Here is a 16,954-nt window from a genome sequence, read left to right as displayed (position 1 = left end):
TTAAATTTTATCAACTAATTATTATACAAATTATAAAATATACCTATGAAGTATATTTACTATATAGACATAAGTAATTAGAATACATATTATATATTTAATTATAATAGTGGTATGCTTATATCATTAGTTAATACATATATACATGCATAGGTATATGTATATATTTATCAATATATGAATGAGTTTTAATCGAGTCGAGCTAACGAGTCGACTCGAGCATAAACGAGTGAGCCTAAACGAGCCTTAGTCGAGTCGAGTCGAGTCGAGTTTTGTCAAGTATGTGTCATTTACAAATCGAGCGAGTATCTGCTTTAATGAACGAGCTTTTTTTTTTCACGAGTCGAGTTCGATTCGAGTTTAACCGAGCGAGCTATCGAGCAGACTGGTTCATTTACAGCCCTAGTCATGAGATTGAATTGTGACAGCTCATTTGGTTTATATTACTTCCAGATGCTCACTTTTAATGGCTAGAGAGTGGTAGAAAAATGCACATAACCATGACATTTTGGAGAGTCACATACTTCAAAGCCAAAAACACTTTCCCCATGTAATCATTTACAGTGTCCTAGACATGTTTCTTCACGCTATATGAACCTAAAGTCAAATTCTAAGACTGCCATAATTCAACATACATCATAATACAGGTCATATACATAGCCATAATTCTTGGGACTGTTTTTATACATATTTTGATCCCCAAAACTGCTTGTAACTCCCAGCCAAAAGAAAAATGCACATAACCATTACATTTTAGAGAGTCACATACTTCAAAGCCGAAAACACTTTTCCCATGTAATCATTTACAGTGTCCTGGACATGTTTTTTCACGCTATATGAACCTAAAGTCAAATTCTAAGACTGCCATAATTCTACATACACCAGAATACAGGTCATATACATAGCCATAATTCTTTGGACTGTTTTATACATATTTTGATTCTCAAAACTGCTTGTAACTCCCAGCTGTACGAGACTTTGGAAATAAAATTCCTCAAAACTGCTTGTAACCCAGAATGATAGCATCAGTTTCCATAATTCCTATCAAGCCAAAGCCAAATTAGACTGTCGTTCCAAGTGATATAAATATTTTCGACAAATTGAATATTTCCAAAACTTTTAATTATTTTAAGTTCAATCCTCCTTCAATCAATAGCTTACATATATAGCTACATGGAACTTGGAAGGACCATTACCTGGAAAATACTATCAGATCCAGATTGAACATTTAGATATTTTTCCTTACAAGTAATAGTCACATACCTCAAGTACGTCCTTTTTTTTTTTTTTTTTAATTTCATCTTCAAACTACTCAAATGCTTCTCAAACAAATGTAATTGACATAAAAGGAAGGCATCCTTCAATTTCAATATAGAAGAAAAAGAAGAAGAAGAAGAATATTATAAAAAAAAAACCATGATAATCATACCATTACCGTGGTTGTGATCCATCAAACTCAACGTGCAGCGGTTGTGATCCATCTAACCCAAATTGCATTTGTAAAAAATAATAACTCATATATTAATGTGATGTCGACTAATATTATTAAAAGATCAATAAAGTTGGGATCCACTTACACTTTCTTGAGTTTGAATTACTGTTTCTCAAGGCTGGGTTCCACTAATGTCAGCATCTGATATGCTTCTTGGAAATCATAACTCAAAATAAATATAACTCAAATATATACTTATATAAATATAAATATATATCATAACTCAAAGTAAATTGCTTTTTTTTTTTTCAAAATAAATTGGATTAAGGGTCGAAAATCAATTTTTTGAAATTCTTTACTTCTTATTCAAAATGAACCTTTTCATTTCCTCTCATTTCACTCACTTTGGCATTTTGATTATTTTAATAAAAGGATTCACAACATCTTGTCTTCTTTTTATCATTCTTTTCTCTTCTTTTATAATATATATGTTTTTTTCTTCAACTACTGTCCTGCAAATGCTTTAGAAGCAATTTTAGACATTTTCACTGTTTCCTTTTTGGGTGTTCCATTTAGCCAATCTCAAGTAATTTCAGCTTGTGCCGTTAGAAATTGTGTGCATATATATATAGTATATTTCAGCTTCTGTCCCCTAAATGTTATGAATGGAATTGGACTAATCCACTTCTTAGTGATTATGTATACAAAGTGTCGACCAGAAGACTACTATGTTCTTCCACTACTGTCCTGCAAAAGCTTTAGAAGCAATTTTAGACATTTTCACTGTTTCCTTTTTGGGTGTTCCATTTAGCCAATCTCAAGTAATTTCAGCTTGTGCCGTTAGAAATTGTGTGTATATATATATAGTGTATATATATATATAGTATATTTCAGCTTCTGTCCCCTAAATGTTATGAATGGAATTGGACTAATCCACTTGTTAGTGATTATGTATAACAAAGTGTCGACCAGAAGACTACTGTGTTCAAGTGTAGCTCATATATGTATAAACCATCGATTAATTAATGGAAGCTTTTCTTGTCAAATCGTGTTTGCTAAGAGGACTTTGATAAATTAGCAACAGTAAGCAGAGAAGAAAAGAAATACTCAAACCGTGGCAATGCGAGAAGCAAAACTACATCAAATCTGGAAACCTGCTTCCAACCCACGTCGACGATAGTGGCTGCGGCTCAGATCTGCAGATCGGAATGCGTGACTAACGGCGACCGCAACAACCCACGGCTGCAACCACCGACGGAAGAGAATCAGAGCTCGGCAAAAATGGGTTCAGGTCGCGTGAGTCACTCTGCAACGTAGTTCTTATTTGATTTTCCTCCACTTTTTCGGCTTTTGTCATTTGTTTTTTTTTTTTTTTTAATATTAAAATATTAGCTGACGTGTCAGTACACGTCAGCCGGTTTCGCACCTGTTCCGCAACAGCGGTTGTGTATAGAAGAATTGGGTAAAAGAATCCCTCTCGTTCAGTTCTCTTTTGGAAGCTAAGAATATAGCACGGAGTTCAATTTCCATCACCCGAAGCAATCCCTCCGCTCATTTTGATTCCATACGAAGGACTGGGGTCTTAGTTCTAGGTAATACCAAAATCTGACGCCTCTGAAATTCATTTCACTTTCCGGCAAATTTCCATAACCATTTTTGCGCGTCTGTGCGGGGCTGGGGGTCTTCACACAAGTTATCAGGTATCTCGCCTATCGTTTTAGTACGATGATTGGTCGCTGAGAAAATGTGGGAAAATAACAATAGAAATTGGAAATATATTATGACTGCGAAAGTCTGTTACCATTCGTACTGTTACTGAGAATGTTATGAAAAGCGAAAACAATGTACATTCACAGTCAAAGAAATTTGATCATTTGGGAAAGCAGAAAACGAATTCATTAGAATTTTATTCCTAGATACCAAGATAAGGAATTTAAACTGATTGTTTTGTCGCTGATTCTGTAGCGTTATGCACCTAAGTCAGCCAAATAATTCTCATTAGAACTAAAGGACTGACTTCAAAGATAAGTTCTGTGCAGTGGTATTGCTGAAACTTGGAATTAATGGACGTCGATGGAGAAGGCGTCTCGGCAGTTGCAACAGGAGACCGAACAATTCCAATGCATCCTGGGAGACATGAAGGTAATTACTTGTTTTGTTTTGTTTTTGTTTTTGTTTTTTTTCCCAACTTCTCATTCATGATATTGTTGGTTTCATGGGAAGATTTTCTTAATGTGGTGTGTATATCCGTTTTAAATGATTCTGTTGTAGAGGTTGTAAAAATAAGTAAACTGCGTGATCACATTCACTTGCTACCACTAATAAAAGTAGTGAATACATATACCTTAGATCTATGAAGGTTTTGATATCTTAATTTTCTAATATGTTAGACAGTATGACTTAGATATTAGTATGATTCAGTGAAACGACATAAAATCATTTGACAAACGAACATATAAGGATTTTGTAGAAATCTGGAGGGAAGGGGACCTCAATATATATCCATCAATGATTTTATCGTTACATATCCCATTATATGCTAATTGCATATCCCTTAGTTATTATTCTGTTAATTATCTATTTTTCTGTTTTCCTTTTTATTGATTGTTACATTAGACTCAGATTTTTGCAATGGATTCGAGAGATTAAGACACATTTCATATTCACAGAATAAATTCCATACATCTGCTTTTAGATATATGTCAATCACTTTAGATCTTGTTTATCCAAATTATCTACTAGAGTTGTTTTAACCCTCAGCACCCCAGTAAACTTCCAGAAAGAAGTGTTTACAGTTCTGCACCTGATTCTAGCAAACATATATTGTGCCTAATTTTTTTTCTCTCTTTTCACATACATTTAGCTACCGAATGCATGAACACAAATATACGTAATGGGCTTTCATGTCCTCCAACATCATCCTACATGTTTCTCAGATGTTAGGGTTTGTCCAATTATATTGGAATAAGTAGTGAATCATCAAACTTTATAACTGAGGTTGCCATCCATCTGAATCTTGCTTGAAACTTTTATCCCAGAGAGTTACTGGTCAACTCCACCATGATAAGAGGATCAAATGCTGATCTGGTCCACTTCACTGCACAATTTGCTGAGTTAATCTTGACTCTGTTTTGGAAGAATTAGGAAAGTGAATTATAGGGAACAAAAAAAATCTATAATTAGTTGAGGTTATTTTGCCAATATGCATTATTAAATTGCTTTTGGGATTTAGAGGTGGTGTTCTGAAAAAATACCCATCAGCACACTGTCAATTATTTTTTTAATAGACATATTTGCTCTTAATTTAGTCTAGGTTAATTTATAGTAAGTCCCAATATGGTACTTTTGCAGCTTTCCATCAGTTTACACAGCAGAAGCTCCCAGCCTGTAAACCAGTCCTAACACCAGCATGGGTAACTTCTCAGATACTACTATTTGCTTCTGACTTTCATAATCTATTATTCATTCTAATTTGTGTGTTTTGTGGTGTTGAGAATATCTTATGCAGGTCATTTCTATATTTCTATTGATGGGTACCATATTCATTCCTATTGGCCTTGTTACTCTTCATGCTTCCCAAAGTGTAAGCGTTCTCTGTAGTTACTTCCAAACTTATCATGTTGCTGCCTGCATGCCCTTTTGTACCTTCATAAATGCAATGATTATTTATTTGAAATTTGGCTTCTAGGTTGTTGAAGTTGTGGACAGATATGATATTGAATGCATACCGGAAGCATTTAAAAGCAATAAGCTGGGATATATCAAAGACAGCTCAATCCCCAAAAACTGTTCTCGCTTCTTAAAGGTGTTTTATTTTATTTTTAAAATTTTCTGTTTCCCACATCTCATGAAAATTCATGTAAGTAGTTAATCTATGAGTTTCATAAAGCTTTTGAGTATTTCATCATCCAAACTTTGTTAATACTTCTTTAATATTTGCATTTCTCCTCAATATTCAGCCATCATAGAGTTAACAGACTGCAAAGTACTGGCATACATCTCTGGAGAATCCCAACCATTTTGCAGATGAAAACATTGATGCTATAATTGAGTTGTCTAGATTGTTCACTTAGGATAGTTTGTTCCCTAAAGAAGAAAAAGGCAAAAAAAATAAAAGGCTTTGGTACCATTGAAATTGGTGGAGTAATGTGCTTCCAATTGTCCAATAAATTAAATTACATTGTCTAATAGGAGTGAGTGGAAGAGCTGGGAGATGGACTTCTATAATTCATCAAATCTGGGAAGAGAGGTTTCTTGAAAGTCGGGCTGAGGGATTTTCACCTTGAATTACCCGAGGTGCACTTGTGGGAAATTCCTTGCTGAGAGCCTATGCACCCCCGAGATTAGTCGGGACACTATTCTCGGATACTTGGTACCATTCAAAAAAAATATTGACTAGTCTTTTTGAAGTATGTGCTCAAATGTGGCATGCACCCTTTTTTTTATTTTTTATTTTAATTTTTTATGACAGGGGAACCACCCCACGGCAGAGCCCTTAGGACTCACCCATGGAACCTAAACCCCTGGGGAGAAATGTGGTGTGCACCTTCTTTGGATCATTTCAAATGATTGCCAAAACCGATCCCAACAAAAAGTGCTGGACTCGAGTCACGCCACCTATGATGTAATAGCTAGGTGAGAATGTTGAGGATTTATGGAGGGAGATTGTGATACCGTACACTAAGTGAGTATAGGAAGATGGTGAATGTGATCCCATATTACTATAGAGGTATAAGTTATTGCTCTTTATAAGGATTATTTTTTTGATAAGTAAATAAGATAAACTCTTTATAAGGATTATGAGGACCTCTTATTTCATTGACGTCGTTTTTGAGTATGGACCCGTACGTGACTTGAGCTTCCTTGGGTCATTGCATGAAAGATCTTTTAGCTGGTTCCTTACATGTAGTCCCAAGTGAATGAAAACAATCTGTATGTAATACATGGCCACGTAAGTTAGTAATGGGTGACCGTTCCACTAGAGCTTCTAGGTTTAATTAAAAAGGTTTAGTTTGTTCCCCTCTTTTCCTGATTTCTGTTTCTTTCGGAGACATCAGTTAAGTCATCTGGAAAAATTAGAAGACATCTATTACTCCTTAGTTTTTGTTTTTGTTTTTTTATGTACTGCCATTTTTTTTATGATTTGTTTTTGTTCTCCCACCCTCTACCCCCAATGCCTTTAACTTTGGGCTGAAACTTTGGGGATCTATGACAAAATATATTGAAACACATGAAAGGAAAATTAGCTGAAAGACCTCGAGAGTAGATAGACATTTATAGATCAGGTTCAGATTTACAATGGTTGATGAACTAGCAGTCAAATAAGCCTTTAAGAAAGTTTAAAACTGCGTCTTTAGGCATTTACCCATTTTTAGAGGCTTTGAACTGTGTACTCTCAAATAGTTTCTGCACTTCCCTATTTGTCTAGTCTTTTTTTGGGGGGGTCTAGAAAAAGACATTTTGTGATATTTAGGTATAATGCAATGTTAGGGTCTTTCTTGTGTACGAAGAGTGGTGGTGATGATTAGATTTACAGCGGTAGGATTGGACTTGAAGAAATAATGGTTTATTTGGGAGTTGACTAGAATACACAGAATTTTGCCAATAATTAAAGAGGAATAAGAATTTCAAGGACAAGAAAAGAGAAATCCATGCAGTTATGCCTTTAATGAACCTATTACTTAAAACAACTAGATCCTTTTCTTCTTGCCGGCATTAGAGTTGGTGCTGTCCCCTTTGTGCATTAATGACATTGGTTAAGTCCGTTGCCATTGAGCCCACTGCCTGGGTTTGGGGTTTGGTTTGGGAATTTATGCTGTTTCCTCATTTTAGCTGGGTAAATCTTGTGCCATTCTATGCTAGATACGATACTCTGGATGTTAAAAGTTTGATATCTTTGACGAACAGCATTAATTATTAAAGTGATTAAACTGAAGAATGCATAAGTTGATGTTTTCTTGCATAACTTTCCACATGTGAAGTACTTCAGAAACATACTTCAAACATATACCTTTCGGAAACTCATAGGAATAGTGGAGCTTTTGTTCCTTTGATTTAGGTCACTGTTCTTCATTCCTTTTCTATTTGTTCTATTTTCTTTTTTATGCATTTTTTAAATTCTTTGCAGGTGTACAAACGAATGAAAGCCCCAATTTACATCTACTATCAGCTTGATAATTACTATCAAAACCACCGAAGGTGAGAGTTATTTTGTTTCCTTTTCCAATGTATTGATTGGTTCTTTATCAATAATCATCTCTTTCTCCATTACCTTTTAGTTGATGCTTATATAATTATGTTTTACGTAATTTGTTTGTATATCATACCTGAATCTTTTTATGGGCTTCTCGATGATAATTTTATGGTTCTATGGTTTTCTTCCAGGGTAATATGGGGATTTCTGACTTTTTTTCTTCATATCTGAAGTATCATCATGTGGCTCCCTTTGGCACTTTTTTGCTGCAATAGAAAATAATGGAGAAAGAAATAAATTTTAAAGATATCTACCTTTCCTCTTCTATGGACTGTAAAATATAAAAAGTTTTAAAGGTCTTGACGATTTTAAAAGTTGTCTTGGTCAGATGGAAAAGAGATCTTGGAAGTTCTTTCCTAAACTTTCTATTCTATACATTCCATGACTGAACTTTTCTTCTATAAAGTTTGGAAAATCCTATCATTGATCTGTTGCTGGAATTGAGAAATTCACATTTCTTTAGAAGGCATCTAGGACGTCTTTCTTGTCTGACCAAATGTTATGAAATTTTATACCAGTAGTTATCTTAACTGTGTGATTTCACTTGGTGCAAACTCTTAACATTTTTCAGGTATGTCAAAAGTAGAAATGATCAGCAGCTCTTGCATGGACTAAAGTACAATGGTACAAGTTCCTGTAAACCTGAGCAGACCAATAATGGTCTTCCAATTGTCCCATGTGGATTGATAGCTTGGAGTTTGTTTAATGACACATATGAATTTATTCGTGGGGCATCTGAGTTGACAGTCAACAGAAAGAACATAGCATGGAAGAGTGACCGTGATCACAAATTTGGGAAGCATGTCTATCCCTTTAATTTCCAAAATGGGACCTTGATTGGTGGTGGAATGTTAGATCCAAGAATTCATGTGAGTAATAGCAGTGAACAACAATTTGTTTTTCTTTCTTTGTGTTCCCATGAAATTGAATATGATTCTAAGTAATTACAACTTGCAATTCCTCTATGTAACCACCCCCTCCAAGTTACATGCTTTTTTCTGTCTATTATACATCCCCAACTCACAAAGCATGTATCCAAACTGAGTTGGTTACTGACAAATTTATTTTAAAAATAGTAGGTTGCATCATTCAAACATATAAACTCTGTATTGATCTGCACCATCTCTATTTTAATATTGGCTGATATGCGAGTTCTAATGGTGTTTTTGGCTTGTCTTGTTCTTATCTACTTGGTTGCGGGGGTTCTACAAAATGATAGCTAAGTGATCAAGAAGATCTTATAGTATGGATGCGCACTGCTGCTCTCCCTACCTTCAGGAAGTTGTATGGCAGAATTGAAGAGGATTTAAATGCAGATGATGTTATAGTAGTCAACCTAATGAACAATTACAACACCTACAGTTTTGGTGGGAAAAAGAAGCTTGTACTTTCAACATCGAGTTGGTTAGGAGGAAAGAATGACTTCCTTGGGGTTGCCTACATTTCTGTTGGTTCTTCTTGTATATTTGTCTGCTTTGTTTTCATACTGCTTCATATGAAAAATCGAAGGTAATATCTCAGTAAATACACATCATAACTTGCTGTCTTAGCATATTCATCCTCTGCTTCATCTGTAACATAATGCCTTGGATTCCACAACTAGAGCTCAATTCTTTCGATAAGTTGTTAACTGCTTGGATTCTTTCAAAACCCACATGCTTGCACATGGCCATTCATTCTAACCGACTAACATGCTTTCAGTTTTGATAACTCAGATGCTTACATTGTAATAGTTAAATTTAGTGTTATGCTATATGTGACGCCTCATCCTACTCCCATCCCATGATGTTGATGTGATACTATCCATCAGCTTGGATCAGCTCTTGTTTAAAAATTAAATAAATAAATCAAAGGCTGATGGATAGTACCACGTCAGCATAGTGGTATGAGGGTATAGTCTCTCTTACATTTATTGCAACATTATTGTTGTTACGGTCACCTTTTTAATCTAACAGGTTTCATTTCTCTCTACTATACAATTGGTCGGCATATGTATAGGGAATGTGTGGTATGTTATACATTCTTACCATATGAATGTTTGCCATGGCCATGAGTTTGGGCCTTAACCTTATCCTCAGTAAATGAAGATTTGTTTAGTAAATGAAACTTATTAATAGATTGGCTGGTCATAGTGATGAAGATGAAGAAATTAAAAGCCAAACATTTGTCTCAAGGTACCCAGCACTATACCAGGTTTTGCCATCTAGAATTGCATTGTTCTTTCTGGCGCTAATCGCACTGCCACCTTCTGAAGATAGTCATATGGTTCTATAACTAAATAATTACTAGAGATGGTAAATAATAAATAGTTATTTTTCCAGTCTGATCTATCTCAAGTTGCCAATCTTGTCACTTTTGTGGAAGAAGCTTAATATGGTCTGTATCTGCTGCATTGCTTTTGCAGGCCTTATGGGGGACACAACTTGTTTGTCTTGGAACAAGAGAGGCATTTATAGTTGGAAAGCTGACGCTGAATCAGGCAGATCAATGATTTGAATTTTTCGCAAAACAGGTCACAATCATTGGATACTATTACTTGAAGTCTGCTTATTGTACATTCCTGGTGTAAAGATATAGGGAGCTCTTTGGATATGCAGCAGACACCTTAACAATTGGAGTTCAATCGGAAACTTTAAGGTGTACTAGTTTTTGCAAGTTACCTATCTTCCCTTTGTTACTATGACATTTGTGATTATAATAATTTACATAGTGAGGATTGGTCATCAATGGATGATGACCTTGAACATCATATGTTTGAATTGGTTTTGAAAGACCATGGCTGAATCTGAGAGTGTATACCAATGTAATGACTGTCAAAAATGGATATTTGTTGAGTCTGAAGATTATGTGATAGCGTCCCAATTACAATCACATTAGTTCTAGCAAATGGCATAAGGATGATTTGGTCGGTCTTGCTGGTTGAGAAATCATGTGGGCTTGTTTGATTGTATTTTTCAGAGAACTTACTGAAAATCTCTCTTCAAGGAACCTCATAAGTAAAATGATTTTAGTGCATATGTGTTTCCTGAATTAAACAAATTTAACTAAAACCCTTTAAAAAACACTAGAAGACCAAGTAGAAAACTCAAATTTTTTATTTTTATCTTTTTAAACAGAAAATTATTCTTAGAGAATGCTGTTGATGCAAATGCTAATTTTTTGTTATTTGTACTTGATGAATACATTCTCAAATTGATATGCATAATCACCTCTATACATTGATCATATTCTTTTACAAGAATACTCGAGCAGAGCATATACGTAACGAAACATGCGCACGCACACACACACACACACATACACATACATACAAAGGAATCAATATTTGCAAAAGATGTAATTAAGTTATTACACATGCTAATCGTGCCAAGCACTCGCAAACAACCATCAAGATGTACAATTTCTTTACATTCCCTGAGTACTTATCAAACAACAAGATGTCTATACAACAAATAATAAGAAAATAAAGAAAATAACACAGGCAGAAGAAACAACACGACCCTCTTTGGCAGAAACTCGAAGCTGTTCTCAGTTCCTAATTCTTCATCAATTGTCTCCAGTTTAGGAAAACTATAGTATTTCCTGTAGGATATGAGAAGGTTTGGTGCAACTTCACCCCAGCTTTGCATTTGCATGTACCTCACCTCCTTCACCATCTCTGTACAGAACTCTCTCCGGTTGGTATCAAGGTAACACTTCTATGCTATCAGGCTGAATTCAAGAGCAGAGAGGAATATTTTCTTTGGAGAATAGGAGAGTGGGTTAGCCATATATGCTATTTATAAGGGAATAAGTTGGGCAAAAGTGCAGAAAAAACAGGTGTGGTGTTGGCTGGCCAACTTAAGGAATTATTGGCTGAAATTAAGCCACGAAAGCAAGCCTTGAATTAATGGAGTTTAATTAGGAATATGCAATAGATCTTCTAGCGAATCTATACATTTGCAAGAACGGTCAAAGTTGTAATATCGCTTGATATCAACCCTGGCCGCAGTGACTCGCTCAAACTTGACCAGATTAATTATAGAACTTTCTAATAATTTCCCTACATCCTAATATTTTACTTTTTTTTTTCTTTTAATGGATAATATTTCACATTCATTGGTATAAATATATTGTTAAATCAGTGCTGATGGTTCTAGAAATTAAATATTTATGATTTTTATATTTTTCATATCTAATGCATTGTATTTTATTTGGGATAAACCCATGAAATTACCCAACTAAAAATAAATAAAATTGAGATGTGTTATAATTACAAAGAGATCTTATAAAAATAAATCTAAAAACTGACAAGCCTTCATATAATAGGCCTTTATCAGGTTGTGGATTTATTAATACTACCTAGTCCTATAATATGCAAGCTATGTGTACTTCTTTTGAAAAAAAGTTTGCCCATCATTTAGAAATGATTTTTTTATATGGGTCACATATGATAAATTCTATTTACAGTCCTATTTAAAGATTGTATGTGCAGACACTTTATTAAATGAGAAAAAATATCATTTTAGGAGAGATATTTTTATAAATTTAAAAATTTTAAAAATAAAATTATGTAAACCTGCATTGTATTCCCCATTTGGGGACTATAAGTAACACTGCTCGTTATGTATTTATTTATTTTTTTTAAAAAAAAATAAGCGAGACTTGCATATTTTTGAACTGAAAATATCATTTATCTTATTTTTATCATATCTTTTTGTGACTAAAATAATTCTCAATAAAATAATAGTTAATGTAAAGTTTCTCTAGAATCATTTTAAGATGTTTGTTTATATGGGTTGTACTTATTTCAATGGAGTGTTACAAAATTCTTCCCTTCAATTCCTGGCTAACGACCCGATGAAGTGCTAGTCGTACAGATCATAACTTCAAAAGAATAGTCAATTTGAAACTTTCCTAAAATCACTTCTAGAACCCAATCTCGTAACTATATTTACAAGTTATCCAATCTACGTGGATTAATATTCATTTCCTAGTTAGGTTTCTATTATTTCCTACGAATTTTCAGATCTTAGTCTTTTTTATTATTTTCACGTGGTGGGAGCTAATTTGAAAAATGACATTTTAAAAAACAAAAATTCTATGTTTAGAAAAATGGTTTGAATTTAGAGCGTGTAAATATCATACAAGTTCTTTTAAAAAAATAAAAAAAAGGGGACTTATATGAAAAGACTTGCATTTTTATAAGAGCCTCTCCAGTCTTTACTCGTCATTTTTATACTACATATCATACTTATTTTTTATTTTTTGTTATTTTTTATCCTTACTAAACTATAAGATTTTATTCTATATACAATCGTAAAATATGTAAATATTATATAATCTCTTTAAAAAAAATGAAATTTATTATTAAAAAATTAATTTTTTATGTGAATTCTATATTTTATTTATTTTTTAAAAAAAATTATGCTACTGTTACATAATTTACTATTATAAATATTTTTCATATATAATATATTTTATGCGTGGGATGACCCTTCTAGTAGCCGGTAGCCCCCGGCCGTAGCCACATGTTTAAAACTTTTATGACATGCGGTAAAATCCAACTGAATCGCAGAGATGGCACATAGAGAAGATGAAATGTTCGGCTGGCCTTTATGATAATGTGGAAGGCAGCCCCGAAGCCATAAACTAGGAATAAAACGTTGCAGCAAGCTTTTCACGCCATCTGCTTTCAACCTTTAATCGAGAACCCAAAAGTCAGGCAATTTTAGTAAAGGATCTAGTTATAAATTTTTTGTTCTTTTTCTTTTAAGTATTTTTTTAAATATTTTTAATTATTAAAAAAAATATATAATTTAATCATTAAGTAAAAATAAATAAATTAAGAAATTAAAATGCACGAGCAGTAATTTTGAGGAACTCCGGCCACTAGCATTTTCCTTTAGTAAACGAATTCCAGAACAAAATAAATAAATAAGAAGGTGCAGGGAAAATGTGAAGATTATAATGAAGTTACATCTGTTGTTTCATGGAACTTTGTCAAATAAATTGAAGTCCCCAACTATTTCGTCATTCTCATTTTGAAAGGTAACGTTTTTAGACTTTTCAACCCATGGATCTGGTGTTACAATTAGAGAAGAAGAAAGACTGTATCTCTAGTAAAAGTCATTTGTTCAACTTATTACATAGAAGAAATTAGCTCTACTATTTATAGAGCTAAGAACTAATCTTGCTAACCTATCATGTATTAACACGTGTGTGCACGTTTGCATGTATTTATTTCTAATAGTCCCGTTCAAGATGGAGTATATACATCATATATACCCATCTTAGAAGGCTAAGAAGTATAAACAAGGATGAGCCTAAAGGCTTAGTAAGAATGTCAGTAATCTAATTTTGTGAAGATACATGTAAAGTGTGCAATAAACCAAATTAAATCTTTTCCAAAATCAAATGACAATCCAACTTGATGTGTTTAGTATGCTCATGAATACTGGATTAGCTGCAATGTGTAAAGCAGCTTAGTTATAACAAAATAATAGGGCAGAATGAGAATGATCCTGATGCAACTCTTTAAGCAAAGAAAAACCCAAGTAATTTCACATATAGCAGCAGCCATTAACATATACTCTGCCTCTATTGAAGATCGATAAATTGTTTGTTGCCTTTTGGACTTCCATGAAATTAAAAATTTACCAATGAACATTCAATACCCAGAAATTGGTCTTCTAGAATTTGGACAGCTTGTCCAATCAGAATCAGCAAAGACTTTAATGTGTAATGAAGAATCAACTGCAAGGAAAATGCCTTGATTATGAGCTTTTTTTTTTTTATACCTCAAAATTCGATGTGCAACTTGCATATGAGGGACTCGAGGAGATGCCAAAAATTGACTAAAATAATGAACTGAAAAAGCAATGTCAGGCCTAGTATGGGTTAAATACAACAAACGACTTATCAGCCTTCTATATGAAGTAGGATCTAATAATAAATCTCCATCATTTCTAGAGAGTTTGGAATGAAAATACATGGGAAAATTTACTTGTTTGGTAGCCAATAATCATGTATCTGAAAACATGTTCAATGCATATTTTCTTTGATATAAACAAATGTTTTTCTTAGATCTAGCTATTTCCGGCTTTAGAAAATATTTGACAACACCCAAATCCTTCCACTTAAACTGACTATGCAAAACTTCTTCAAGAGCAGTAACAGATGATCATTCATCATTACTTGCAATTAAAACTTCATCAACATATACAAGTAATGCCATGAAAGAAGAACCTTGCTTTCTTGTGAACAAGAAATAATCAGATTTTGATTGTATAAATCTGTGAGCAAGAAGTGCAGTATTGAATTTAAAATTCCATTGCCGTAAAGCTTGCTTTAAACCATAGAATGACTCTTGTAACTTACAAACTCTATTATCTCACTTTGCAAGATGACCAGGAGGTGTTAACATATAAACTTCTTCTTCTAGATCCCCATTTAAAAAGACATTATTGACATCTACTTGGGACAATGACCTACCATGCATATAACGAAAGAACACATCTAACAGTAACTATCTTGGCTACAGGAGAAAATGTTTCAAAGTAATCTAAACCCTCTTGCTAAGTATAACCCTTAACAACTAATCTAGCCTTATACCTTTCAAAGGAACCATCAGATTTATATTTTATCTTATAAACCTACTTGCAACCTATGGGAACTTGTTTGGTGGAAGGGCGATAAGAGACCAAGTAAGGTTTTCTTCTAAGGCAAATAGTTCAACACTTATAGCATCTCTCTAATGAGAATGCTTGATTACTTGACGATAAAATTCTGATTCTGTTTGGGAAGATATGGCTAAGCTGAAAGCACGATAAGAAACATAAAGCTTTGAATAAGAAAAAACATTGTAAAGAGTATATCTTATACTTGGATGAGTGGAACTTGCAGATAGAATGCCGGTGGAAACTGAAGCAGCAAGATTACAATGATATGATTGTAAATAGCCAAGAGTTTTATGCATTCTAGTAGACTTTCGAAGTGGTAGAATGTATTTAGGATAAATTAGAAGGATAGTAACTGAATTTGAAGCACTAACTTGTGAATTGGAAGATGTATTTATTGTAGAAATTTCAGGAACGGGTAGAGGAAGAACAATATCATTTTCAAAATACACAGCAGAAGACTTTTGCTGATAGGGAAAAACAGGCTTGTGGAAGACAACATCTCTAGATATGAAAAAAATATTGGATTCAAGATCATCATATGTTTATAACCTCTAACGCCAAGAGGATAACCCAGAAATCTACACTTATTAGTGTTGAGTAATGTGGAGTCTGGTTCACACCGCTCGAGCGGAGTCATTGGCCGCTCGAGCGAAGTCAGGCAGAGTCGAACGCTCGATGTTGGCTCGACAGTGAGCTCGAGCAGGAGGAGTTCGCTCGAGCGGAGGCATTGGCCGCTCGAGCGAAATCAGGCAGAGTCGAACGCTCGACGTCAGCTCGACAGTGGGCTCGAGCGGGATGCGGAAGAGAAGTTCGCTCGACGCGCACTCGACACGCCGCTCGAGCGAACATACGATTTAGGGATTCCGCCGTTTGAACTATAAATCTGATTTTTGCCTCTTAAGTCTGTAACAGAGCAGCTACGAAAACACTGTGGATGAACAGTGTTGTGACCCATCTTGTAGTGTGATTCCTCAATAATAAAAATCCTCTGCAGCTCCCGTGGACGTAGGCAATTTGCCGAACCACGTACATCCTGTGTCGTGTGTGATTGCGTGTGTGATCGTTTTCTCATTCGGTGTTATATTTTTTCAATTCATTGTCATCGTTTTTCACAACAATTGGTATCAAGAGCCAAGGTTCGGGTCTGAGGAGAAACGATGGCTGGAGATGAATTGAAGGTATCGGGGATCGAGAAGTTTGATGGCACGGATTTTGGATACTGGAGGATGCAGATAGAGGACTACCTCTATGGGAAGAAACTCCATCTTCCACTATTGGGGCAGCAACCGGAAAAGATGGATGATGCTAGTTGGAATCTGTTGGATCGACAGGTTCTGGGGGTTATTCGATTAACCCTGTCGAGATCCGTTGCACACAACGTCATCAAGGAGAAGACGGCGGCGGATCTCATGGCGGCTTTGTCAGGTATGTATGAAAAGCCGTCAGCGAATAACAAGGTACATCTGATGAAAAAGTTATTCAATTTGAAAATGGCAGATAGTACGTCTGTTGCACAACATCTGAATGATTTTAATACTATCACAAATCAATTGTCGTCTGTTGAAATTGAATTTGATGATGAGATACGTGCACTGATACTATTGGCTT

The 16,954-nt window shown here is 34.5% G+C and overlaps 1 protein-coding gene and 1 long non-coding RNA gene across 4 annotated transcripts; one reads left to right on the top strand and one right to left on the bottom strand.

Moving 5' to 3' along the window:
* Window positions 1-524: 524 nt before the first annotated feature.
* Window positions 525-2,872, bottom strand: LOC122279618. Its single transcript, XR_006229643.1, has 2 exons — window positions 1,578-2,872; window positions 525-1,481 (listed from the first exon to the last, which is right to left on the bottom strand). It is a non-coding gene; the product is annotated as an uncharacterized LOC122279618 (long non-coding RNA).
* Window positions 2,873-2,906: 34 nt separating this feature from the next.
* Window positions 2,907-10,556, top strand: LOC122279616 (putative ALA-interacting subunit 2). Of its 3 annotated transcripts, none has more exons than XM_043090347.1 (9): window positions 2,907-3,024; window positions 3,472-3,574; window positions 4,784-4,845; window positions 4,941-5,015; window positions 5,121-5,237; window positions 7,560-7,630; window positions 8,257-8,554; window positions 8,905-9,194; window positions 10,090-10,556. In XM_043090347.1, exons 2-9 carry the CDS (start codon window positions 3,496-3,498, stop codon window positions 10,139-10,141), a joined length of 1,044 nt encoding a protein of 347 aa, XP_042946281.1. In that variant the 5' UTR covers window positions 2,907-3,024; window positions 3,472-3,495; the 3' UTR covers window positions 10,142-10,556. The 3 variants fall into 3 exon arrangements, with proteins under 3 accessions (XP_042946281.1, XP_042946279.1, XP_042946280.1); XM_043090345.1 differs by having other exon boundaries at window positions 2,911-3,132; XM_043090346.1 differs by having other exon boundaries at window positions 2,911-3,132; window positions 3,462-3,574.
* The last annotated feature ends 6,398 nt before the right edge of the window (window positions 10,557-16,954 follow it).

The sequence above is a fragment of the Carya illinoinensis genome, chromosome 10 (assembly GCF_018687715.1).
Source record: "Carya illinoinensis cultivar Pawnee chromosome 10, C.illinoinensisPawnee_v1, whole genome shotgun sequence".
In the NCBI taxonomy this organism is placed as follows: Eukaryota; Viridiplantae; Streptophyta; class Magnoliopsida; order Fagales; family Juglandaceae; genus Carya; species Carya illinoinensis.
This window is presented reverse-complemented; position numbering and strand designations above follow the sequence as displayed.